This window comes from Gekko japonicus, unplaced genomic scaffold, assembly GCF_001447785.1.
Source record: "Gekko japonicus isolate JY-2015 unplaced genomic scaffold, Gekko_japonicus_V1.1 scaffold374, whole genome shotgun sequence".
Taxonomy (NCBI): domain Eukaryota; kingdom Metazoa; phylum Chordata; class Lepidosauria; order Squamata; family Gekkonidae; genus Gekko; species Gekko japonicus.
Window position 1 is genome coordinate 1,137,488 of NW_015176463.1, and position 27,497 is coordinate 1,164,984.

Sequence of the window (27,497 nt, forward strand, 5' to 3'; positions counted from 1 at the left end):
GCTGACGCTGGTGGAGGACAGGACGGAGGAGGAGGAGAGGGACACTCGCTTGCAGGCTTGGAGGAGCTGAAGCACCGGCCAGGCGGGGCTCAGGACACAGAGAGATGCATTCACTCGGGCAGGCATTCCTTCCTGCAGGCTGCTGCTGGTGCTGTTCGTCGTGGTCAGCCGCCTCGGAGGAGAAGGGGAGTCACGGGGCGCAGTCGGCTTCTCTTCCCCTGCTGGCTTGACATCTGCCTTGTGTGGGCCCCCCCTCCATTCAAACTGCCCAATCGGGGGTCGCCCAGGCAGCTGGGGCGACAGCACGCATGCCCACAGAGAGGGCTCTGAGTGCCACCTCTGGCATGCATGCCATAGGTTCACCACCAGAGTTTTAGGGTGTGTTCTCTATTCAGTCAACAACTGTGAAGCCAAATAAGCCCCGTGTAAACTGAATGTGTCTCTAAAAATGGAAAGGAGTCCTGGGTTCCAAATGGGAAGACCATAGCAACCAGGTTCTCAGATCCAGGCCACTGTAGATTTTTTTTTAAGGAACTACTGAAGTAGAGGAGATGAGTAACATAGAAAAATCTGGTTATAACTGATGACGGGTAAAAGAAAAATCTGGTTATAACTGATGACGGGTAAAATTGAAAGGAAACAAAAGAGACTATGAATTAGGAAGACTAATTGAAAATTAAAGTGGCAGAAAAAAGGGGACAGTATGATCAGGATGATCCAGAGGGTAGAATTTGAGGATATTGGTGAATATAGAGATGGAGTGTGTTTGAGAAACAGGTAGGAAGAATAGAGAGTGGGATTTAAGAGGTGAGGACCAGGATGGAGAAGATGTTTGAGTGAGAAACCATAGACATGATGCAGGAGGATGAGATGGGCAACCTGATCTTCACTCAGAAGTAAACATTCTTAGGATTGCAGTCTGTGGTTGGCCATTGCCAGCTCTTCAATATGTGGTTTCTTAGTTAGTTTACTAGAGAGTTTGGTGACCACACGGGAAGACCCTCATCTCCAGTATCCACACTGTGGTAAGGCATATTTTGCCATATCTCTGCTTCCTTGAATTTAAGATCAGTTGCAGGTTTGTCCTGCAAGCAGGGTCAGTCAGGTCTCCTCGAGTGGTAGCACCCTCAGGCTTGGATAGCAAGGACTGTGCATCAACAGAAGCTGGAGGTAAGGAGCTGGACCAGGGACACAGGCTTACGCTTAGTGGACCAGTTGATCCAGCGAGCTTCTATTCCCAGCCCAAGACTCAAATAGGCTGAGAGAACAGCAGGTCCACCTGCTCTGGGAGCAGCACATGGGACTCATCTAGCCAGGATTAACTAGAACCAGAATCTTGTAAAGGATTATGTCCACCAAGATCTGGCCCAGGAGGCAAAGCATGGGCTGCCAGCCTGACACTGCATCTTTACTGAGCTATCTCAGCACCAGCCCTCTGCCTCCGTCACTCCTTCTTGGGGGAGGCAGATTCTGGAGGACTTCTGGACTGAGTCTTGGGCTGGTGCTTAGTTGTCCTATGACCTGAAGGGACAGAGAGAAGTTCTGGTGGAGGAGCTCCTTTTGCAGGCTGATCAGGGGCAAGCTCTGGAGCAGGTGAACCAGGCTCATCTGCCCTGCAGGGGTCTTCTGAAATTTCCTGCTCTCCACCAAGCCACGTCTCAGGCTCCTCAGAAGCTTCCATGACAGAGTCCAGAGCCAGCTCAGCGGGGGCCTTGACATGGTGAGTGGTAAAAATAATCACAAAACTTATGTGGCACAGTAATACAGTTTCCCCTATGGCTACACATGCCCTGTAGTAAGTTGACAAGAAGAAACCACGTAATAAATGGTTGACTATAGTCATGTTAAGTCTACTTAATATAAATAACATACAGAATCTCAAGAAGATTAACTGCATTTATTCAGAAACCTTTCCAGTACTGCTGTTATTTTAAAAAATGTTTCACAATTTTTCCCCAGTACACAATGATCTAACAAGTCTCAGAAGATGAGTGCTATGTCCTTTGTACATTTATGATAGGAAGGCTGCAAGCAAGTGAGAAGCACAACGTAATGGGTTTGGGGTTGTTGTTTTAGTTGAGTCAAATGGTAGCCATAAAATTTACATATTCCTAAAAATAGCTTATTCTGGTGGCAGTGTCAAAGGGGAGAAAATATTGTCAAATATTGAGCATATTCACTGCTTGATCTTTATCTGGGATTGTTATATTTTAAACACACAAACACAGAGTGAAGACTGATATCACTTGAATTAATCTGGTCCTATTTGAAGCCTTTATTTGGCCATACCTCTGTCCATTATTTTTGAGAATGCTTGGTGAACAGGTGAGGTACCAGAAGACTGGAGATGGGCAAATGTCCCCCGACCCATCAGCTTGATGGCTGTACCTGGAAAAGTTTTAGAACAAATAATCAAACAGTCAGTCCTTGAGCATTTAGAAAGGATGGCTATTACTAAGAGCCAGCATGGATTTCTCAAGAACAAGTCATGTCAGACTAACTTTATCTCTCTCTTTTTTAGAAATTTACTACCTTGCTCGATTGGGGGAATACTGTAGACATAGTTTATCTTGATTTCAATAAAGCTTTTGATAAGGCTCTACATAATATTCTTGTTGACAAGTTGGTAAAATGTGGTTTGGATCCTGTTACTGTTAGGTGGATCTGTAACTGGTTGACAGATCGCACCCAAAGAGTGCTTATTAATAGGTCCTCATCCTCTTGAAGAGGAGTGACAAGTGGAGTGACTAAGGGATCTGTCCTGGGACCTATTTTGTTCACTATCTTTATAAATGATTTGGATGAAGGAATAGAGGGAATGCTTATTAAATTTGCAGATGATACTAAATTGGGAGGGATAGAAAATACAGTAGAAAGTGTCAGGATACAGGATGATTTTGACAGTCTGGAAAACTGGGCTAAAACAAATAAAATGAATTTCAGTGGAGATAAATGTAAAGTTCTGCATTTAAGTAGGAAAAATCTCAAATGCATAATTATAGATTGGGGGAGACTTGTCTTGGCAGTAGTATGTGCAAAAAGGATCTGGGGTCTTAGTAGACCATACACTGAACATGAGTCATTAAAACCCAATCACACTTCTGACAGTCACTGGTTGTACGGTTCTTTAGCGTATTATTTGGGTTAACAGGTGGACAGGTGACAACCACCTCAGGGAGGCCATATAGAGACGTCCACTGCCTCAGCCAAAGGCCTGGCGGAACAGCTCCGTCTTACAGGCTCTGCAGAATTGAAGAAGATCCTGCAGGGCCCTAATCTTGATTGGGAGCATGTTCCACCAGGCAGGGGCCAGGGCAGAAAAAGCCCTGGCCCTGGTCGAGGCAAGATGGACATCCTTCGGGCCAGGGGAAGCGTAATGCTCTTCGGGGCGTATATGGGAAGAGGCGGTTCCTCCAATTTGTGGGTCCCAGGCCGTACAAGGCTTTGAAGGTAATTACCAGCACCTTGAAGTGAATCCAGAAGTCAACTGGCTACCAATGCAGTTGGCGGAGCACCTGCTGGATGTGAGCCCGCAAAGGCGTCGATGTCAGCAGGCATCCGCCGCATTTTGCACCAGCTGTAATTTCCGGGTCAGCCTCAAGGGTAAGCCTACATACAGTGAGTTGCAGTAATCAAGCCTGGAAGTGACCATTGCATGGATCACTGTACCTAAGTCCTGGGGGGGAGAGATATGGTCTCAGCAGCCTTATCTGCCTAAGATAGAAAAATGCAGATCTGGCAACTGCAGTAACCTGGGCCTCCATAGAGAGAGGCATCCAGTATTACTCCCAAACTCCTCACTTTCTGGGCTGGCACCAAAGGCAGTGTGAGGAGTCTGCTACCCACATCTACACACACACACCGACCCAGGTACAACCATCCAACCACAGCTTCCAGAGCCTCAGCCAGAGTTTCAGGGGCAGAAGACGGATGGCCATCCATTAACAGGTAGGGCTGGGTGTCATCCGCATATTGATGGCAACCTAGCCCATAACACCTGGCTAATTGGGCGAGGGGGCACATGTAGCTGTTAAATAGCATTGGCGAGAGGACCGCCCCTTGCGGCACTCCACATTCAAGTGGGTATCGCGAGGAGACCCTCTCACCAAGTGCCACCCTCTGTCCCCGACCATGGAGAAAGGAGGAGAACCATTGTAAGGCAGTCCCCCGAACTCCTACATCAGCGAGGCAGTGGGTCAACAGATCATAGTCGACTGTGTCGAATGCTGCTGTTAGATCTAATAAAAACAGCAACGCCAACCTGCCCCGATCCAGCTGCCTACAGAGATCATCTGTAAGGGCAACCAGAGCCATCTCTGTCCCATCGCCAGGATGGAAGCTGGACTGGAACGGATCAAGGATGGAAGCATCCTCCAGGAAAACTTGGAGTTGTTTGGATAAATGTAAAGTTCTGCATTTAGGTAGGAAAAATCAAATGCATAATTATAGGATGGGGGAGACTTGTCTTGGCAATAGTATGTGCAAAAAGGATCTAGGGGTCTTAGTAGACCATACACTGAATATGAGTCTGCAGTGTGATGCAGAAGCTAAAAAGGCAAATGTGATTTGGGGCTGTATCAACAGAAGTATAGTGTCCAGATCACGCGAAGTGATGGTACCTCTTTACTCTGTTCTGGTTAGATCTCACCTATAGTATTGTGTTCAGTTTTGGGCACCACAATTTAAGAAAGGTATAGACAAGCTGGAACATGTCCAGAGGAGGGCAGTGAAGATGATGAGGGGTCTGAAGACCAAGTCCTATGAGGAAAGGTTGAAGCAGCTCAGTCTGTTTAGCATGGAGACAAGACGACTGAGAGGTGACATAACCATCTTGAAGGCATGTCATATAGAGGATGGTGCGGAGTTGTTTTTTGTTGCCCCAGAAGGTCGGACAAGAACCAGTGGATTGAAATTAAATCAAAAGAGTTTTCAGCTAAACATTAGGAAGAACTTCCTGATAGTTAGAGCAGTTCCTCAGTGGAACAGACTTCCTTGGAAGGTGGTGGGCTCTCTTTCTTCGGAGGTTTTTAAATAGAGGCTAGATGGCCATCTGACAGCAATGCTGATTCTGTGAACTTAGGAAGATCATGACTGGGACGCAATGTTCCCTCTAAGCTATGGAGTCCTGTGAGCAAAAATTCTACTCTGTGAGCTACTGGCATTAAAGTTGTGAGCAAGCAATTTGGCTACTGCATAAATTAGTTTGCTCTGGAGCCATCCTTCCTGAGCTAAGACAAAAATGTGTGAGCCGGAGGCTACAAAACTGTGAGCTAGCTCACACTAACTCAGCTTAGAGGTAACACTGGCTGGGAGGGAAGGAAGGTTTCCATCGGTGCTCAGTTCTTGTAGCCCTTTCTTTACACACCGAAGAAAATGCTGATTGCCACTTTGGGGTCAGGAAGCAATTTTCTCCAGGCCAGTTTGGCCAGGGATCCTGGAGGTTTTTTCACCATCTTCTGGGCATGGAGATGGGGTCACTGGGGGTGTGGGAGGAGGTATTTGTGAATTTCCTGGATTGTGCAGGGTGTTGGACTAGATGACCCTGGAGGTCTCTTCCAACTCTATGATTCTATGCATTTCTGGTATTGCAAGCTCAGAAAATAAAGAAACTCATCTCTGTAAAAGGAAATTGAAGGCATCCTCTGAGCTAGTTGCCTTGGGCAGGTGGGATATAACTGACCTTTCTCCCCCACTGGTCCAAAGCATCATCCTATATATTGAATACTTCACACTTCATATTTTGGTATGTATATGCTATTTGAATTGGCTTCATTTCTATTTTAAATACAGATGCACTTTGGTTACATGAATCAGTGAGTCACAGCCAATATACCCTTCATAAACACATAATTTTAAAACAAAGAAACATGTAGCCTCTTCAGATTATACTACTTTAGTAGATTCACACCATAGGAATGTCAATGTGTGAAGTAATCTTAGATGTGGGAAATTAAGGGATAGCAGGGAACCCACTGGGAGAAAAGCCAGTTCTGCTTATCAAAGTCTATTAATTTTCCCCAGTGTGGTATTTCCCATCACGCTTACAAGCAGATGCTTTAAAGCACAATTTCCAGTAACATACTTCAACATTAGTATACACCTAAAGCTACCTCAGGAAGAACAAACTCACTTTCTTTAGTCCTTGTGCCTGAGATAGAGGCCTTGGGATGTAGAATGTTTGTTTGTTATGCTAAGATTTTTATTTAAATTACACTGCGCCAAGTCATTGTGAGCTTTATAATAAGTCTACATATCCTTCTGTTTTGCTCACTGTAACTCTTTGGTGCCTCTCCTTTTTTCTCTGGATTGTTTATCTGGGACCATCTTTCCTGTGAATGCAAAGTTAAGCAGATCACCAAGGCTATAAACTTTCTGGAAAGAATGCTCTCCTCCTCTGACTCCTCCCCCCATTCCCCCCCCCCCAATTTGCAGATCACCCAACAGCACAAGGTCCTATGCAAGTCTGTGGGAACTAGTGCAATAAAAATAACAAGTAAGATGTCCCATTTTAAACATGTTTCAGATGATGTTACATGGCCCCTGCGTGAGTGTCCATTTTATTCATATAAAAATAAAGCTTTGAGAATGGAAAAATAAGGCTTGACTCTGATTCCAGTCCTGTTTGCTACTATCTCAACAGCAAAGGTAGTTCAGTAGACAGAAGCCAGGAGTCATTGGACTAGTTCTGTGAAGTCCAACGTGGAATCCTAAGCAGTTATACCCTTCTAAATCCACTGAAGTCAGTTGGCTTAGAAAGGTGCATCTCTTAGGATTGCGCTGTGGATCTTGGTTTCCCCAAGAGAAGTCTCATAGCTACAGGATGATCTGCATTTGAAATTAGAGAAATTCCAAATATAGTGTGTGACATGATCCAGGGCTAATCCATCTACTCAATCCTCCATACATAGTGACCCTTTGGGCACAGCCATACAGAAGAAATAATATACCAGCTAATACAACCATGTATCTGTTGCCGTGATTATCTGTAAGGTTGTAAATTTCAGCAAGTTGAAATATTTTAGCCTTGGCTCCCCATTTATTTTTAAAAAATAATGACTTACTAAGAGAGAAGATATTTCCAGGGTAGCCATGTATGACAGACCCCTGAATCTCCCCCACTCCCAGGCAAATTTTCTCATCCCCCCCCATTTTTTTTACTTCCCCTCTGTGACTGAGCCATCCTTCAGAAGCATGTATTCTTTATTTTATAAGCTTTAACTGTCCCACCCTGTTACAGATACTAGTTTAGGCTTCTGACCCAGCACAGAAACTTAGGGGAAAATACAGGAGCTGTCTTGTCTTGTATTTAAACTCTTATTGAAATGGCCCTTGAGGCAAAGTAACTTTCAAAACAACAATAATATTTTATTGAACAGGCCGGGGAGTATATATAATAGGAGATTGTCCGGATTTAGAAAGGCAGAGGTAAAACTTCATAGTATATACAGATTTGAATTGTTAGATCATACAAGAGAGTCCGCACCCCACTGGACGGAAGCCACCCCAACTGGCTTTTATATATAAGGAGAGATTTTATATATAAGGAGAGATAGTTCTTGGGTACCAGTACTTCTTAAGCAGTTGTGCATCTGTCAAATGTGTGTTGTCCCTCACTGCCTGTTACAGGAATTCAAAAGGGAAATTATAAAGATTCAAAATGTCAAACAGTTTAAAAGTATTGCTCCCAAACAAGATAACAGTGTGTTACGTCCTGCAGAGAAGCTTGTGAAATGAATGGGCAGAGTGAATCTTTTTTTACCTTTTACTTCTCTTTCTACCCCAGCAGCTTGTTGTCTCTCGTGAAAATTTCTGTTCTTCCTTTTGCTGAGAGCTCCACTAAGTCCTTCCTCAAGTTTTTCTGCAGGATTCAGTCCTATTAGCAATGATCATGAGGTTAACCAGTGCTCACGTCAGAGAACATGCATTTCCCAGGAGCGTATTGCCAGGAAACAGGTTAATTCTCTCAAAGCACTGGCATTCTCCTTTCAAACAGAGGCAGTACATGAGAATTTTCAATATGTATACCTTCTCTCTTCCAGAGGTCCGATGATGATACTTTTGCCAAAAGTTCCCAAAAATCATGGGGTCATTGTTTTCTTTACGTGATCACAGCAGCAAGTATTTTATTGCAATATCTTGGTGGGGGGGAGTTCAGGAACTCAGGAATGATACAGACTTTTCCTAAAGGAACACAACTTTTGTATGTTAATAAACTGAGAACTAGCAAGATACAGTTTGAAAATACAGGGCTTGGCTTGGAAGTAATTAGTCCTTGGGGCTACATTTTGTTCCCTGTAGAGGATGTTTTCATCAGGGAATAGAAATTTAATGTGTGATGTAACACATCTCAGCTAATTATGCTGGCCAATAGCCTAGTAACAACCAGTACAAATGTAGCAGGCTTATAGAAGTCATGAGATTTTAAAGTTGGATGTTTTATTGACCTCGTACCTCATGAACCTCTAAAATACTGGATTTATTTACTGGATTTTTATCCTGCTCTACAGTATACACAATAAATTCTAGCCAATCCCACTTTTTAAAAAATCCCACTTGGAAGAAATGGAATCTCTTCTTGAGCTAGTTATGCCAAGGACTCCAAAGTAAGCAACTTGACTTAGGGACCAAATATTGTCCTCTTTGACTAGAATATTTTTTTAAATTTTCTCGCTGAAGCTCTAATGTGCCTGTTGAATTGAGAAGCAATTCATCTTGTAGTTCATTAAGCACAGCATTTTTGTGTCACATAGATGTGCTCCATTGGACAGCCTGGTTATATTAATGAACTGTTTCTGCTTGCATCCAGTCCCTGGGAAGGAAGGCATCGTTCTGCAGCTGTGTTTCCTGCCAGGAAACCTTTCATCCCAACATTCAGTCTTCAGTTTAGGCTGGCGTTATTGTAGTGGTTTCTGAGTTCCAGCCTCAGTGGGCCTCAGAAGCCATAAAGGAACCATCAGCAGCTCCAGCTCCACTTTGCCCCCTCTCCAGCTGTGCCACTGCTGCACGGACTTATGGCACCACTGTGATGTGTCAACGCAAAAGCATTAATAAAATACTATAGAGTTGGGGCTGGCTTCTGGCACAGCTATACTGCCTTGAGTTGTGGCCTCGTGTCCATGCCAGACTTTTTCAGCATGGGACCTTCGAACCCAGCAGGAACACAATATGAAGCCAAAGGATTCCTTGATCTGTCTATAATTATTATTCCAGTACTTTAGGTTGATACCTTGTCTCCGTTGACATTAAAATGGGATTTAAAGTAGGTTCAGTGCTTGAAGATGCTTGCATAAACAAACAAAGGCATGTTTCTAATTTTAAATTGTTTTTCAAGGCGTTCAGTTTTTCTTTAATTTTTCCCACATTCCCCCCTATTTAATCCTTCTGGTTTTGATCACATAGGAAATGGAGCATGAAGACACTAAAAAGAAAAGAGTGTAAAAATGTCTCTTGTAAATAGGAGCGAAACATGGATTCCATTAGGCTACTCAGACCAAATGCTCACCTCTGTTATCGGGGTCTCTGTGAGGATATAGCAAGACTGGGGGCAGAGTATGAAGAGCCTAAGTAGGGAAGCAATCTCTCTCTCTCTCTCTCTCTGTGTGTGTGTGAGAGAGAGAGAGAGAGAGCGAGAGAGAGAGAGAGAGAGCGAGAGAGAGAGAGAGAGAGCGAGAGAGAGAGAGAGAGAGCGAGAGAGAGAGAGAGAGAGCGAGAGAGAGAGAGAGAGAGCGAGAGAGAGAGAGAGAGAGCGAGAGAGAGAGAGAGAGAGAAGTGCCATCAACTTGCAGCCGACTTATGATGACCCCAGCAAGGGGCTTTCAAGGCAAGCGAGAAGCAGACGTGGTTTGCCTTGGTCTGCCATCCAGGTACTAACCAAGGCTGATCCTGCTTAGCTTCCAAGATCTGATAATATTGGGCTGTACCATGCCAGCTTCCCTCCCAAACAAACAGTACTGCAACAATAAGGGCTACAAGGTAAAGACTTTCCTGGCTTGTACCACTTTAGATTTCGAATGGAGGCCCATATGTTTGAATGAATTCTCAATGTCGAAAACCACTCCGTATATGAAAAGACAGCATATTAGGGAGAGGGCTGTGCTGAAATCTTTCTTTCTGACATGCTAACTTCAGTGTAAATCGAACATTTGTTCCTCCACCTGTACTCTGATGTGATACAGACCAGGAAACACTATTGATGTTTGTCAAACTTCAATGAGAATAGCCCAGGATCATCCAATATCATAGCATCGTTGAAGCTAAACAGGAATGGATTTGATTGGTCCCTTGATAAAGTGATTACTGGGAAATCCATGCAAACCACTCTGCGTTTTTAGAGGAAGAACAGGCTGCAAGTCTAATAAAAATAAAACAGAAGCTTGGGGATTTGCCTTCTGTCAGTTCCATGTGAATTTTACAGACAAGACTGAGTAGATATTAGAAGAATTAATTTGGGGTACAGGGATATGCTTGCTTTAGTATCCAGATTATCATCTTGAATCTATTACCTGTGTTCAGACATGGATTATCAGAAGTACCTCTGTTATCTGCCAAACCTAATATGAAAGTAAGAGGTAGAGTTTAGCAGGCAATCATTTGTCTGAATGGATAATGGAAAAGGTGGTTGACATGTGCACAAGAAGATAACCTGATGTATTGCATAACTGGGTTGAGAGGGGCCTAAAATGTGAAGGTAGGTGGTAAACACATACTTTACTATGTGTTAAAACGGTGCATGTGACCATTTGTAGAGAACCATTGCCATATAGAGCTTTCCCACACACAGGGACTTGGAAAAAAGACATATGTGCATAATAACTCCTGAGAGTGTACAAAATTGTCCATTTTGTTTTTCTATGTAGGAAGAGTCAAGTGGCCCTTAAGACTATTGTACCTAGGGATCCTTTTTGTTTCTTTTTTGTCACAGGCAATGTCTTTTTGAACTCAGTACTCAACTGTTGCTTGCATGTGGTGTAGTAAATATCCTTAAGAACCTCCCAGTATACCATGTATAGAAAGCGCCAGTAAGAATGCAAGTTGGGTGGAAGATTAACTGGGAAGGATTGACACTGGCCAGCCTCAAAGTGCTTTAGTATAGGCTTACTCCATATGAATCTTCTGACTTCAGCTTCACTTTTTGGCAATGGCCATATGTTCACCTTTACCTCTGTTTTTGTATTGATCCAGCTCAGTGTTGCAGTGATGTCATCTTATAGTTTTATTTGCTTTAGGTGGGTGTTTTCAGGTTTGTGAATTTATAATCTCAGCATCCTAGATTTGATAAAACTACAGGAAATACTACAGCATGCCTTAAGTAATTCCTTCATTTCTGAAACACCTGCATATTATACAGTTCATCATTTGGAGGTGAACAGGGCCTTTACTTGTAACTTCAGAAGGCTTTTTTGTTATATAGAAATATACTTTGAGTTTTTAGCCCTCTTTTATTAATGCTAAACATGTTGCATTTTGTTTTTCAGGTCCTCCAGTAAGTACCATGGACATTGCTCTTGGTCTTGAGTCAACAAAGTTAAGACATTTGTTTCCTTTTTTGTATAGTTTTGTCAGAACAGCACTTTTAATAGAGGTGTGCCTAGAACACAAATTGGTAACAGATGCTGCTTTTCCCTCTGATTGTAGACAAACAGTTAAAGAGAATAATGCTTACGTTTCTGCCTAAAGGGTTTTGTGGTCATCTTAAACCTAGTAAAAATATTTTTTCTCTTTTTCTTACAAAAATGAGCTTTTTGTAAGCCAACTTTTTTTAAAAAATGCATGTTATGCTGGTATTGTTTATTGCAAATTTTAATTTCTCACTTGCTTCCAGCAACTAATGTGCTGGGGGTATAATTAGTAGTGTTGCTGGCTGCATATAGAGTTGCGCTTGTCCAGGTGAATGCACAACTCTGTGTGTATGCGTGTGGCTATTCAGCAAGTAGAAAACAGGACATATGTGAGAATGTTTTGAACCCAGCCTTGGAAGTGTGTTTCATGGTGTAGTTGTCTAAATCCCAGCTCTACTTGCACTCGTCTTTTCATTAAGACACACACTTACAAAAATAGATCATATACACCCTGACCTGGATAGCCCAGGCATGCCCAATCTCATCAGACCTCGGAAGCTAAGCAGGGCCAGCCCCGGCTAGTATTTGGATGGGAGACCTCCAAGGAATACCAGGGTCATGACGCAGAGGCAGGTGATGGCAAGCCACCGCTGAATGTCCCTTGCCTTTCAGCCTCACTAGGGGTTGCCAGAAGTCAGCTTGACTTGATGGCAATAAATAAATAAATACATCATATATACATACTAGATTTAAACTAGAACATAGCTCAATCATCTTTCTACTCTTTAAAAAACCCTACCCAGCTCTTTGATGAAATTAATGGAGGGGAGACCAGTAGTTTAGCAAACTGTTAATCTGGTGCATGAGGACACCATGCAATTTGTTTGTTTATTTAAGGATTTTTACAGAGCTTTTCTCCCACACGAGGACACAAAGCTGCTCATAGAATAAACACAAAAATACAGTTTCACCAAATAAACAAACGAAATATATACAGTACAGAGTTGCAACATCCTGGACTCATCCTGGATCCACTGACCTGGCTCTCTTAGGGCCACATGCTGCAAGCCATGGGCTAAGAACCAAACAGGATTGCTGTGACACAATTATGTCATCAGCAACATGTTGATATCACTTCCCATGAACCCAAGTGATGTCAGTGTGTCGCCAGGAGATGCCAATTACTCTGACATTTGGGCAAAACTATGTGTCTTAATCATACAGTTTTGCCAAAATACCAGAGTGCCATGATGTCCCCCGGTGATGTGCTGACATCACTTCTGGGCACAAGGAGAGTGACATCAATCTGTCCGGACACTGCTGGTATCTCCCCACCATTTGGTGCCTCCCCCCCCCCAGCTGGCCAGCTAAGCAACTGCCAGCTGGGGTCAGGGGATCCCCCATCCCTGGCAAGCCTGGAAACAAGGGCCATGAGCCCTCTGGTTTGTGCCAAAGGTCCCATCTAGGAGGACACCTAGGCCGTAAATACGTGCAATACAGAAAGAGAACAGCAGCTCAGTCCAGACCTTACTCAGCTGGCAGAAATGTTCCCAAAGTTCCTCCCCGGCAAGTGGGAAAGGAGAGAAAGTGGAGGTGTTCCTAGCTTGGTTGCCTTCAGGCAACATCCTAATTGCACAGCTTGTTTAAACCTCTTTCTGCCCCCCCTCCTGTGGCTAACTTACTCTTCTTGGTGGGATATTCAAAATGTCCAACAGAAATTAGGAGCTAGATTCCCAGAGATCCTTAGAGAAACATGCTGGAGTTATATAGCTCCAACTACCTAAATAGCAAGTTCACCCTTTGCCATTTCATCTGTAAAGATACATACATGTTCCTTCAAATTAAGACACTACCTCTCAAACACCTGAGCTGATTCAGGCACAAATCAAAAAAGATTAGTTTTATTTTATTTCAGAACCTGATACTGAAAGAAAAATTTGTCACACATACAGAAAACTGTTGTCTTTGAGGATATCCTTTCACCTCCTTCCTGGCATTTGTGTGCCCTCATGAATGATCAAAATGTAGTCTAGCAATCTCATCAGAAGAAAATGCTGCAATATGAATGTGAAAAATGCAGAGGAGAGTGACATAAAAAAACAAAACATTACTTTGTCATCAGTAAAAATATCCTTAAGCATCAAACAATATGCATTTTACTCTGATTGAGGTTCTGTTTGGAGTTTCATCTATTCAAAATACACTATTCTGAAAAGTACTTTGCCGTTGTGTCATGAAGATTGGTTTTATCAGACTATATGTGCAAAAGCTGCTGTCTGAACACTTCAAAAGAACAACTTACCAATATTCTAAAGCTGATTGATGAGGAGGAGATGAAAAATGGAAACAATACAAACCTTTACATATATAATCACTCTTTGCTACAAAAACACTATCAGTGATAGAAGTTACAAAAAATAATATTAGTAGGGAGTATTCAGTGGTTGTGGATGTAGTCGCTGCCAGCCTCAGAGCTCAGAACCTTTGCACTTGGAATTTACACAGTTGTATTGGATAGCATATGGGCTTGATAGCATTTCCATTGTACACTTACGTTCTAGTTCTGTTGGAATTTCTGTGATTGAATATGCAACATGTGTTTCTAGCATTCATGAGATAAATAAATTGGCCTGCAGCTTGATTAACTTATGTATGGTAATTTTTTTTAAATCACAGAGATAATCGCTGCTGTCGCTCGCCATACTTCACCTGATTGTAACTGAAAATATTACTTTATTGGTTGTTGTTTTGCAATTGCTAACATATGTGAATTGCCCTGTTATCTTTCCACCTGGAGCTACGAAAGGACTCTGCTTGGTTGCATTAGATTACAAGCATGCTATCAGTTGCAGGATCAGGTCCTTACATTTTCTCCACTTCATGCTTTGTTTACTTTTGAGTTTTGAATTTTCGGTCAAGATTTGTTTTTCCTCCTCCTCCTTTTGGTCTTCAATCAGTTTCATTGGATATTGCTGTTCTGCTATGGAGTTGCAAAGAAGCCTTTTCTACTCAGATAAGGCTTTCATTTCCTTTCATAGAGGAAATTTACATATTTTATGTGCAGAGCATGTTTTCCTCCTAAGCCGTATAACTGTATCCTTTAGTGCAACTTTTAGTTCTTTTAAGCTCTAAATGCTGTCCCCAAGCCCACAAAACACAGTTATTTTATTTGGACAGCACTACATTTGTGTCTATTAGTTTCTTCTAATATGCCACCCCACCCCCACTTCCCCATCCCCTTAGGCATAAGGAATTGATTACTGCCTGTGCCTCATAGCATCACATTGTACTTAAAAATTTCTGTGCCACCAGGTCTGACTTGTTCTGGAGTTCTACTTTTTGGTTGTCATAAAATGGGTTACGTATTAAACATTAGATTTTGTGGTACAGTATTTATGACTGTGGGATGGCCGACCATTCTGTTTGCAGAATGTACACTGTTCAAATGTGCTTCAAAAGAATTAGTTACAGAGGATATTAAAGTCACATGCTGAGTAGGTAATTCCTGCAACCTGAAGGATTCACTTACCATGCAGTTATAATTTACCACTAACCATATCAAATATTATAAAACCCTCCATATGGTAGGGTAGAAACCGTGGAGGCACACTGACATAGAAGAATTCTGCATTACACAGTCCTGTATTCTTTTCTGCATCTGACCCATGGCCAATACAAGTGGGTGTATGCCTACTGGGCTGTAGACCCACAATGGCAGACACACAGCCCCAATGAGAGTCGTGGCAGGATTATAACTCTGAGTTTACAGATGGCCTGCACAAGGGCTTTGTTTTTACCCTTTCTCAACCCACTCTCCTTTTGAGGTGTTCTTGTGATTTGAAGGATGCCCATTCCAGTGAGGGAGGGACTGCGAAGAACTGGCCTTTCATCCATGGCTTCTTGCCCTGGGGGTTAAAAAATTGGGAGCCCAGTCCTGATCTGACCCTCTGATATTGAGCTTTCATTACTCTGAGATTCTGTTTTGAGATGGAAGCATGCATGCATTCTGTGGGAAGAATTTAAAATAAGTAAAAAGGCTCCATTACTAAAAGTTGGCATTACTGTAGAGTACTTCAGTTTTTCAACAGTCAGAACCTGGTAATGGAAAAGAACGTTTGAGTTTTTGAAGATTAAGAACATAGTCACTCATTCAGTGACCCAAGGAGCAATCAAATACTTCTCAAAAGAATGCCCATAAAAAATAAACTACTACTGACATGTTTCCCTTTCAGCCCATTTCATTACTTTCTCAACAGCTGTAACAGAAATAAGATGGAGTTTATAGCACAAAGTCCACTGAAATAAACATGGGCTGCCTAATATGCTTTACTATATGTAGGGTTGCCAACTCCAGGTGGCAATATTCCTGGGGATTTGAGGGTAGAGACTGGGGAGGGCGGGGTTTAGGGAGGGGAGGGAGCTCGGCAGAGTACAGTGCCATAGAGTCCATCGTCCAGAGCAGCCATTTTCTCCAGGGGAACTGATCTCTGTCACCTGGAGCTCTGTTTTAATACCAGCAGATCTCTAGGCCTCACCTGGAGGCTGGCAACCCTAACAGTATGTGAAGTCTGTACTGTTGAATCTGCCACAGTTGTAGCCCTTCTGTCTTATGTGCCAAAAAATAATTGGGCAGCAAAAAAATTGCTTTGTGTGCCAGTCTGTGGCAAAGTATAGGGTCAAGGGACCAAGCCACTTCCCCTGACCCTGGAAAGTACTCTTCTCCTCCATGACTACTCAGTTGTCAGCCCACTTGTTAGCCTGCTCGTAGTATAAGAAGAACAATGATAAATTACAGTGATCAAACCAATAAGCAGGAGTGAAGAAGGATTAAGTAAAACAAAGGAATACTCCAGATGTACTTAATCTTTTAACCTGTAGTGCTGTTTAACTCTGGGGTACAACAATATATATTCTAAAATGAAAGCTAATCTCATGGGATCAAGGCGACCTAAATATAATGATAAATGATAGGCTACAAAATCAAATGGGATTATGCTGCAGGATATGGGAGAGAGACCAAGCCTTGCAGTAATAATACACATGAAGTCGAGAAATAACGTCCCTGGAACAAAACTGCTTTCTTGTCTTAAAAATATGTCAAGTTTCTCTCTTAGTAGGGAATTTTTTTTAAAAAAAAACTGATGGCAGAAGGCTGATGTGGTTTTGTAGACAGCATGGTTTTTAAGCTTGGGAGAGCTCAATTTAAATCTCTGCTTATCCGTAAAGATCATGGGCAGATCTGAACTTCTCAGCCTAACCTATCTCACAGGGTTGTTTTGATGGTACAGTGAGATCAGGATTTACAGAACCTGCTATGAACTGCTTTTCTTGAGCTCTCGTGCTGTTGGGGGGGGGTGGAGCCTGTGGAGTTTTTGTCCTTCTCAGATCAACACCTGGCATCCTTATATTGACTGTAATGTCTTGCTGCTGTTAAGTGCAAATGATTGATGTTATTGTTTTCCTTATTTAATATCACAGGGGCAGTCAGGACGAGATGGTTACCCGGTAACTTTGCCTTTATTTTGCAATCTTTCTCCAAGCTGTGCAACGTATCTCATTTTTGCCATCTTCTTTTCTGCTTTCTCTGTCTCTGTCTGTCGCTCATAATAGTGAAAAGGGTTTTAATCTTAAAACTTGGAAGAGATGTTGAATATGTGTAGGTCTCCTCCAGAATAAGTTCATGAGCAAGTAACATGTCTGGTTGCAGTCTGGGGTTTTTCCCAAAGTTCCAGGTAAACGTTACTGTGTGTGGGAACATAAAAAGGCTTTCTCATTTACTTTAGCTTTAGGGGAAATATACCAGGAGTAAAACAAACTATGCATGTGGCAGTGCCCCTCAATGGGCAGTTCCCTCCTTACACAAGGGTTATGTGTGTTCATTATAGCTCCAAGACATATTCAAGGCCCCCAAAGGGATTTGTTTTAGGAAGACCTATGTTGAGCAGATTCCTGTCAAAAATGTCTCAGTGTTTGCTTGATTGTAAACAAAGAGAGTAAGAACTGTCAGTGCACTAACTTGCACTCACAGAAAGGCTTACATTTAGTAGTGACCTGCTGATTGTTAGAATGTAGTAAATGGACCATAACTTATTTGGATGTTAACATTCTGTAGCTGTTCCTTCCTTTAGATAATTTGCGTAAATACTTGCTAGATTTGGTGTCTGCTAACTAAGTGGCTTCCCAGAAAATCAGCTCATGTTACCTATTTCCTGTGTGCTGTCTAGAAATATTCCCGTGAGACTGTGCAGCAACTCCAGTTTCCCAGAAAGGGATGTGTTTGTGTGTTTTGGAAAATGTGATTCTCCCCCCCCCCAAAGCACATCCATTGTTTTTGTGATTTCTGTTTGAGAGGTATTGTACAAGTGTCATGGGCACCTACTAGAAGGTGCTGCAATGGAATAGTGAGGAGTGACACTTTTTTGTTTACCTTTATTTGATAATGTGTGAATGATTTAGCAGTTGAGAAATCTGTCACTCTAGTATGTCACCTAGGCTTTTTTAAAAGGCAGGGGCAGGGGGAAGTGAACACAGCATGACTACTTCCTGTTTCCACAGTAAATTCCCACCATAAATTTAACTGAGATGAATCCAGTCATTCTGTTCAAGAAAGTCTGAAGGCTTCCTCCAATTTGGGTGGCTCTTCATTCACCGCTCTGAATATAACATTTAAATGTTAGATTGCTCAAAATCATGGTACCTTTTACCAGCTTCGAACCTTTCCAAAATTTGTAAATACATAAACCAGTGGCAACTTAGTATGGCCTTCAATTATTAATTCTTCTCTAGATTTTAATTTGTATTCACCTTGCTGGAATTCTAACACAGCACGATATGTTAACCATTTATGTCAACTCGACTTTCTGCGTCATAGACAACCAGCATGATGTAGTGGTTAAGAGCGGCATACTCTAATCTGGAGAACTGGGTTTGATTCCCCACTCCTCCACATGGAGCCAGCTGGTTGATCTTGGGTCAATCACAGCTCTCTCAGACCTCTCTCAGCCCCACTGATCTCACAGGGTGTCTGTTGTGGGGAGAGGAAGGGAAGGCAATTGTAAGCCGCTTGGAGACTCTTTCAGGTAGTGAAAGGTAGGGTATAAAACCAACTCTTCTTCTTCTTCTTAGATACCTATCAGGTGTAAGGGAGCTGCCATGAAAACAGAAGGGTAACAACAGTAGTGGAAGTAGCCAGGATGTGCATACTAGGAGAAGTTAAAGCCACCCCTGTGCAAGTTCTGCCATTGAGAAAAGCAAAAAAGACCAACTCACATAAATGCCTAAGCAGCTTTACAAACACTAAGAATTTAATTTATTAAAGATTAAGGAAGCAGAGTTTGTTCTAAATGGGTGGCCTAAATACAGTCACTAGGAAGCTGAATCCTTATTATGAATGAATGCTGGTTTTGGAAATACTTCTACTGCCCATCAAACCTTGACGCATTCTTACTTTTTGCAATGTCTTGCTCTGTTTTTAGTCACAGACCCCTGCAAACAGGAAATGTTGGAATGCCCTAAATCTTATAATTACATACCATTAGTTGATAATACATTTATAGTCTTCCCTTAGTAAAGAAAACAATGCAAGACTCCTTTGCAAGACTCATATCATTTCCCCTGGAATGCAGTCTTGGTGCTTCATGAACAGAGTTAAGACTCTGTTTTAAAATGCCCTGCTTCTAGCTTGGTTCTTGATATTAATACAAGACATCACCAACAACAACAACAACACAACATGTTAAAAAAACAATGACGGCTGAGGGGTGACATGATCGAGGTTTATAAGATTATGCATGGGATAGAGCAGGTCGAGAAAGAAGGACTTTTCTCCCTTTCTCACAATACAAGAACTCGTGGGCACTCCATGAAATTGCTGAGCGGTCGGGTTAGAACAGATAAAAAGAAGTACTTCTTCACCCAAAGAGTGATTAACACATGGAATTCACTGCCACAGGAGGCAGTGGCGGCTACAAGCATGGACGCCTTCAAGAGGGAACTGAATAAACATATGGAGCAGAGGTCCATCAGTGGCTATTAGCCACAAGGTATAGATAGGGGCTCTGGGGCAAGTGATGCTCTGTATTCTTGGTGCTTGGGGGGGGCAACAGTGGGAAGGATTGTGATGTCCTGGCCCCACTGGTGGACCTCCTGATGGCACCTGGTATTTTTGGCCACTATGTGACAGAGTGCTGGACTAGATGGGCCATTGGCCTGATCCAACATTGGCTTCTCTTATGTTCTTACGTTAACAACCCTTTCTACTTCTGGGCTTTTAAATATGATTCCATAGGCACATAGACTTTGCAGTTTGCAAACTGCCAGCATAGACCAAAGGGTGTAAATACAACTTGTAATATTATAATTACAGTTATTGCATAAAAAGATGAAACTCATCAATAACAATAAAAGAATTCTATGTCCACCTATCCATCTGTTTGCAGCAGGCATAACTCATCAGAAAATAAAGCTAAGAGTCTCAAAAATTGGCCAATGGCTTCAAGAAGAAGGGTAGGTTTTATACCCCGCCCTTCACTACCTGAAGGAGTCTCAGAGCAGCTTACAGTCACCTTCCCTTCCCCAGCAGACACCCTGTGAGGTAGGTGGGGCTGGGAGAGCTCTGAGACAGTTGTGACTGACCCAAGGTCACCCAGCTGGCTACATGTGGAGGAGGAGTGGGGAATCAAACCCAGTTCTCCAGATGTGAGTCCGCTGCTCTTAACCACTACACCATGCTGGCTCTTGGATGATCATGGGAGTTGCAGTGACAGAAACAAAGGAAATCAGAGCATTCTTGGCTCAGGTTATCTCCAGAACATGCACACACTCATACCATGCACACACTATTTGCAATGAAAGCTAAGGTTCCCTGTTTGTGGCAGGGATAATTACTCAAGGGGAAAAAATCTGAGAGCTTTTTTGAAACTGCCCCCAGCTTCAGGATTATGATGGGACTTGCAGTGCCAAGAACGAAGGGAATCAGAACATCTTAGCCCAGATCAGCTGTTTGCATTGGAGGCAGGGCTGCCAGCCTCCATTTGGGGCCTGGAGATCTCCTGCTTATACAACTGATTTCCAGACAATAGTTATTAGATGTTTCCCCTGGAGAAAATGGCTGCTTTGGAGGGTGAACTCTATGGCATTGTACCCTGCTGAGGTCCCTCCTCACACCTTCCCAAGCTCCACCCCCAAAATCTCCAGATATTTCCCAGTCCAGAGCTGGCAACCCTAAATGGAAAGAAAGGTTTACTCCCAAGTAGGCAAGAAGGGTGAGGCAGCAGACCCAAGGAGAGTGGAAGACAAGGCAAGGTTAAGAACGTCCCCTGACTATCAGAGCCAGAATGGTGTAGTGATTAGACTGCTGGACAGGGGTGAAGGAGATCCAGGTTCAAATCCACACACACACACCCTCGCCATGGAAGCTTGCTTGGTGACCTTGGGCCAGTCACACACTCTTCACCAGACCTACCTAATGGGTTGTTATGAGGATAAAATGGAGGCCAGGAGAACTATGTAAGCTGCTTTTGCTCCTCATTTGGGAGAATGGTGAGGTATGACTAGGGATGGGCACAAACCAGAATATTCCAGTTCAGTTCAGGGTGTGCCCAAACTGGGCAAAAAATGCCTGAACCCAACCAGCTGGTTTAATGACTTGCAGCCATTTAAACCTAACAGTGGAGCTGGTGCACCCATCAGCTGTTACGCTGAAATAGATGCATGCTATTTCAGCAATCCCCCCACTTCTCACCATGAGCCTCACAAACCTCCAAAACCACATGGAGGGTCATGGGAGGGTCATTGAGGTGTGAACTTAGGGTCTTGGGCAGGTTCGTGCCCATTCCTAGGTATGACTATTGTTATATCAAGGGACTATAATCCCTTGATATTTGGAGGTGGAGCCCAGATAATACAGGGTTGGTCAGGGGAGGGGCCTCTGCAAGGCAGAATACCATAGAGTCCACCCTCCAAAGCAGCCATTTTCTCCAGGGGAGCTGATCTCTGTAGTCTTGAGTTCTTTTGTCATTGCAGATCTCCAGGCCCCACCTAGAGGCTAGCAAACCTAACTGTCCCCATAGCTTGCTATCTGTCCTACCTCACAGTTTAGTTTCCTCATCTATCTGTAAAACCTACCCTTAGAAAGACTGACAGGTGGCCATGAAAACAGAAGGCTTCTAGAATGCATGCAGTGAAATAAAAAGTAGGCCAGTGGGGAATGGGCTAGCAGTTCCACCAGTATAATCTGCTCCACCAGTGCATGGAACTGAAGTTTCACTAGCTGCACTTGGCATGCCTGTAATGCTCCCAATGGGCTGTCCACTCAGTGCTGTTGACCTTGATGCTATCATAATCCTACCTAAATAAACATATATTGGCTTCAAACAACTGTAAAAATACAATAAGTAGCATTTTCTGGTAATGAGGCTAAAACTGTGTATTCTAAGTATGCCGTGGCCTTACAAGAAGAAAGGAATTTGATCAAATGAAAAGCAGACACTAGTGTCTTGTGTTGAGTTAGAGCAGCTGATGATCTCTGCCAAACCCAGCTGTTTAGGCAGACTGGTCTAATTAGTTAACCTTTCACTGTGAAATGATCAGAATTGTCAGGAACTAGGAAATGGGCCTGTGATGCACATTCGCTCTTCACTATTTGTGATTTATTATTTATAATTGACGTGCATCTTCTTTGTCTTCAAGATGTGTCTTGTGCTATGATCAGAAAACTGAATGTTTTTCTCTCGGTGTCAGGACACCGCCTAGTGAAATTTTTGTGTACATATGAGGGACACTTACAGAGGAGGTCAGTTCAGCTGTTTGCCTCAAAGAGAGTTGAAATGTAACTTGAGTGTTCTGGATTCTTTTAAAGATGTATGTTGCCCAGGGTTCTACCAGTTAAGTGACAGAAGCTTCCCTAACGTTTTCAAGAAGGATATTTTGGAAAGTGAAATGTTCGTTATCGTTATGTATGGATGTCTGCTGGTATGTTACATTGAGGTCATTCTGCTTTCTTTTACTTGTGCACCAAGCAGAAGCAAAAAGTAAAATCCCACTTATCTCCTCAGGAAATCAAAACGGAGCAACATTTTAGTTTCAAGAGCAATACAAGTTCCAGAATTTCTTTTTGAACTGTTTTTCTCCCTACACTGGCACCTCTCTGGTATAGTATTACTGCTGGAATTTGATATAAACTTCATATGAATCCAACTTCCTTTTTTTGGGGGGGGAGCATCAAGTCACAGCTGGCATGCTGACCCTGTACGATTTTCAAGGCAAGAGAAATTCAGAGGTGGTTTGCCATTTCCTGCCTCCACATCATGACCCTGGTAGTCCATGGAGATCTCCCATCCAGATACTAGCCTAAGTATCAACACTGGCTAATACTCTTAGCTTCCATGATTGGGCTAGATTATCAGGACAGTCCCCCCCCCCAGCTCCACAGACAAAGCTAGGGTTGCCAACCCTGGGTAGGGAAATTCCTGGAGATTTGGAGGTAGAGCATGGGGAGGGGGGACCACAGCAGGGTATAATGCCATACAGCCCACCAGATCAGTTGTAATTCTGGGGGATCATCAGGCCTCACCTGGATGTTGGCAAACCTAGCACAAAGCTGGTGAGTCCCAGGGCCAAGGCTTCTGCAGCTGTGATAGTTCAGTTCAATTTATTGTTACAGTCCTTAGACCAGACATACAAAAAAAAGAAGTATACCTTTACAATATTCCAAGCTGTGGTGGCCATTTTGCAGAATTAACTGGCTAATGAATTTACCAGGCATGGTAAAGGTAAAGGTTTCCCTTGCTCAAAAGCCAGTCGAATCCGACTCTAGGGAGTGGGGCTCATCTCCATTTCCAAGCCAAAGAGCCAGCGCTGTCCAGAGACGTTTCCATGGTCATGTGGCCAGCATGACTAGTCGCCAAGGTGCACGGAACGCTGTTACCTTCCCACCAAAGCAGTACCTATTTATCTACTTGCAATTTCTTGCTTTCAAACTGCTCAGTTGGCAGGAGCTGGGGCCAGAGACGGGAGATCACTCTGTCACACGGCACTAGGGTCTCGAACTGCTGAACTACTGGCCTTCCGGTCTGCAATTCAGAGTCTTAACTTCTGAGCCACTGCGGCCCCAACCCAGGCATACACCTTCACTTTTAAGAGGAAAAATGACTAAAGTCTTTTTAATTTGTGATTAGTTGGGAGACAATGGGCTGACTTACTTATTTTATCTAGTGTATTGTTTACTCTTCAGTTTGAATTTTACTTTTTTGATAGGCATGCTTTTAATTGTGTTTATTTTACATTGATTTTAATTCAAGATGCACTACTTTGAGGCCAGAAGACTGAGAAATATATTTGAAAAATAGATAAGCTAGAAGTAAACAATAAAGGAAAATATCATTATTTATCTTGTAATTTTTTTCTTAAGTTGTGCTTATTTTATTACACAGCTATGGGTTGTAAGACCCACAGTTTAGAAAGGAGTCAACAGAGATTCATTGCATTGCCATGAGCAGGATTCTCATATACCAAAGCCCAATAGGCACTTAATAAACTCTGGATGGTTCTCTTACGTGTTCTCTTATGTGTTCAGTACTTCCATTTGTCAGTCCTGAATCTACCAACTCTCAGTTTCAGTGAGCAATCTAGTATATGGCATGAGAGAGGAAAAATTCATTCTGTGAGTTTTCTCTACATGATCCATAACTTTATGACTACCTCTCATGTCCATTGCTGAATCATGTTTTTTTCTAAACAAAAAGCCCCAAACACTTTATCTCTGGGCCAACTACACTAGTCTCTTCTTCCATTATTGACAGTATTTGTTCACTAGGTGATTCTTCAGAATCCAGTAACATTCCTCTTCAAATACTGCATTTCACATACACACATACACACCTTTTTTTAAGTGCTGATGTGATTTATTTAATGCTATTGTACCACTGTCCTTTATATGAACAGTTCTGTTACGACAGAAGTTAAAGAAGAGGGTCTTTACTTTCATTTGTTACCTCTGCCCCACTTTCTCCAATGCATGTCCCCCACCCCCAGCAAAAACTGGCAAACCTCAAGGGAAAGCATTGTCATTCTCATCAATGTCCTTTTCTTTAAAAAAAAAAGGAAAAAGGAAAAAGCCAGAATATTAATTCTTTGACCAGTGGTAATGCTCACATTGTTTTAAAGGGAGAAATGCCCTGTTGAAACCCTCCCGCTTCTCCCTTGCCTCTTCACTGCCCTGTCATCTGTGCTCCCATGCCCGCCAACTCTTTAAATTAATTGCAGCTGCACCAAAAAGTTGCTTTTTGTCACGATGTATGGATTAGAGTATGCATAAGTTACACAGAACAGAGCTAGTGATACTACACCGTTGATGAAAACACTCATTTTGGGGGGTTGCTCACCTAGATTGTTTCTCTGTCTTCCTGGAGTGCAGATTTTACTAGAGCTTTATTTATATCCTCTGGCCTCTGGCCTCTTTCTCTTTATTCAGTTCATTCTCCACCTCACAATTAATGAGTAGGGATGAATACCAACTGGGAAAATGCGGGTCAGTTCATGGTGTGTGCAGTTTGGTGCCCCCATCCTCCATTGTTTCCAATAGACTAAGGTCAAACCAGAGGTCCTTTCAGTAGAAACTGAAGATGGGGAACATTTTTTGCAAGCCCAGCAGAACCAGTGCCACTGTGGCACTGCAAACCCAACAGGACTAAAGGCCAGCCAGGGAAGTGCTTTTGGAGGAAATGTCAGGCACATGTTCAAAAATATATAGAATGGAACCCAACCCCCCCCCCGCAAGCTACACACACCAAACACACATGGGACCTCACCATGCTGCCCAGTCCTCTACAATCACTCCAAGTTGGGGGCAGATTGCATTTCTGGGGTCCCAGTTACGGGCTCCCCAAAAAGGTCTCCCCAGTGCTCTCTCTGGAAAAGACAGCTGCAGTAACAGGAGTCTGTGAAACAGCTCAGGAGCAAGCCAGTGACACCAAACTCACAGGGAGACTACACCTGGGCACACACACACACCCAGCCAGACACTGGAAACAAGGCAAGCATCCCCCCTAAGCTCACACCATCCCCCAAGTCTCCAAAAGCAGGTTCTGAAGGACAGAAAGACAGACATCCCCAGTTTCATCAGGGGCTCCCCAAAATTACCCCATGACAGTTTGGTGGGCATCCACCAGACCAGTGGAAATCAGAGTTTTCCACTTACAGTGATTAGTGATGCCAGCCACAACAGAAAGACCGACAGCACCCAAAGCAGAGGTACAACCTTCTAAGCCCATTGAGGAATAGACATGGAAAGGTATAACTCTGCTTAGGATGGGATTGGAGGTCTTCCACCACTCATTTAATAATTCTGCCCTTCTGCTCCCTGTGAAACTTCAGAAATTCCTGGTGTCTTTCTAGACTTATGCTGGAATGCCAGCTGGTTCTTCTCAGTTGTTTTGTGAAGAGATCTTTTCCCTCTTGGAAGACAAAGCTGAACCCAGGGAATAGGGCATGGGAAAGGGGAGCTAGCTGCCGTTTGACAAACTTTGATATCACCCAAATGCAGGCAAGGATGCTGCTGTTGTTTCAACTAGTAGCAGTCACCAAGGAAACAACCATGAATTGTGTTTCCTGTGGGCTTTGTCAGCTGAAGCTGGCTGTTCCCATTGCCACTGCTGGTAAAAATGTAGAGCCTAGCAGAGACAGAGAGCTGTTGTTTTTCCAATTAAAATTTGTTCGATGTTTTATAGTGAATGACCAAAGTGATATTGTTTATTGTCCTCTTCCCATTTTAATGTTGTTTTTGCCAGCTTTAGCTATTATTCACATACTTAACAGAGAAGAGATTTCTTTTGTAAATTATAGCTTGGCTGCAATTATTTTGTCTGCGGTGTAGCGTGCTGAGCGTTTAGATATTCTGTGACAGAAAACTTTTCAGTCTTGTCAGAGCCAGGTTTAGGGGTATAGTAGGTAAGCTACAGTTTATTTTTTATTGTATTCTACAAAAAATTATATCCTGCCTTTCTGCCCTCACAAGAGCCACCAAGGTGGCTAACAAATTTAAAAATACATAATAAAATCAGATTTTAAATCCATTAAAGCCAACCAAAAGAAAAACACACACATCATTAAAACAAAAACAGAGAATTAAAACATTGATCAGGAAGGCAGGATCACTGAGGGAATGCCAAACAAATAAATAGTAATTTCACATTACCCTTTTTAACCCATTTTGAAGCCATTTTAGATCCGTTGTGGAGTAAACCGGTATAGGGCTGCCATTTCACACATGGCTTTCCCCTTCCGGTAAAGAGCTGGATCTGAAGTGGTTTGCCATTTCAGACTGCACCGCTTTTTCCCACTTTACCCCCCGCGTGGGCAATCTCCGGCTTTTTTTTAAAAATGTTCACTTTAGAGCGCTATAGCACTATAGTGCTATAACACAACACTCCAGGCATTCTAATGGGGTTGATATAATGGAGGAATTTCAGACAGGCAATATATTCCGGAAGAGGAATGGTTCCCAAACGGTTTCTGGTCTGTCATTTCAGACAGAACCATTTGAGAACCGGTTCCCTTCCGGAATATATTTGTCATTTCATACACAATCACTTCTGTCCCATTTAGGAAACGGGGCTGAAACGTTTTACCTGTCAACCGCTTCCAAGTACTCCTCAGTTTCATCTCCCGGTTCCGATGCGCTTTTTCCCACCGTTTTTTGCCCACGCAGGTGATCTCCGGCTTTTTTTTCAACGTTTGCTTTATAGCGTTATAGCGCTGTAACGCTCTAACGGAATAGCATTATATCAATCCCATTGGAATGCATGGAGTGTTTTGTTATACTGCTATAGCGCTATAGCGCTCTAAAGCGAACGTTTTTTTAAAAAGCCGGAGATCGCCCGCACGGGCAAAAAACGGCGGGGGAAAAGCGGGAAAAAGCGGTGCAGTCTGAAATGGCAAACC

General features: G+C 42.9%; 1 protein-coding gene across 1 annotated transcript in view; it reads left to right on the top strand.

Annotated features, from left to right (window-relative positions):
- Nucleotides 1–26,042, top strand: part of LOC107123709 (collagen alpha-1(XXIII) chain-like) — a 379,133-nt gene extending 353,091 nt beyond the window's left edge. Inside the window, exons 4-6 of the mRNA XM_015427033.1 lie at nucleotides 11,475–11,482; nucleotides 17,037–17,063; nucleotides 25,953–26,042. Of these exons, the coding sequence (XP_015282519.1) occupies nucleotides 11,475–11,482; nucleotides 17,037–17,063; nucleotides 25,953–26,042 (125 nt within the window). The remainder of the gene's footprint in view (nucleotides 1–11,474; nucleotides 11,483–17,036; nucleotides 17,064–25,952) is intronic.
- The last annotated feature ends 1,455 nt before the right edge of the window (nucleotides 26,043–27,497 follow it).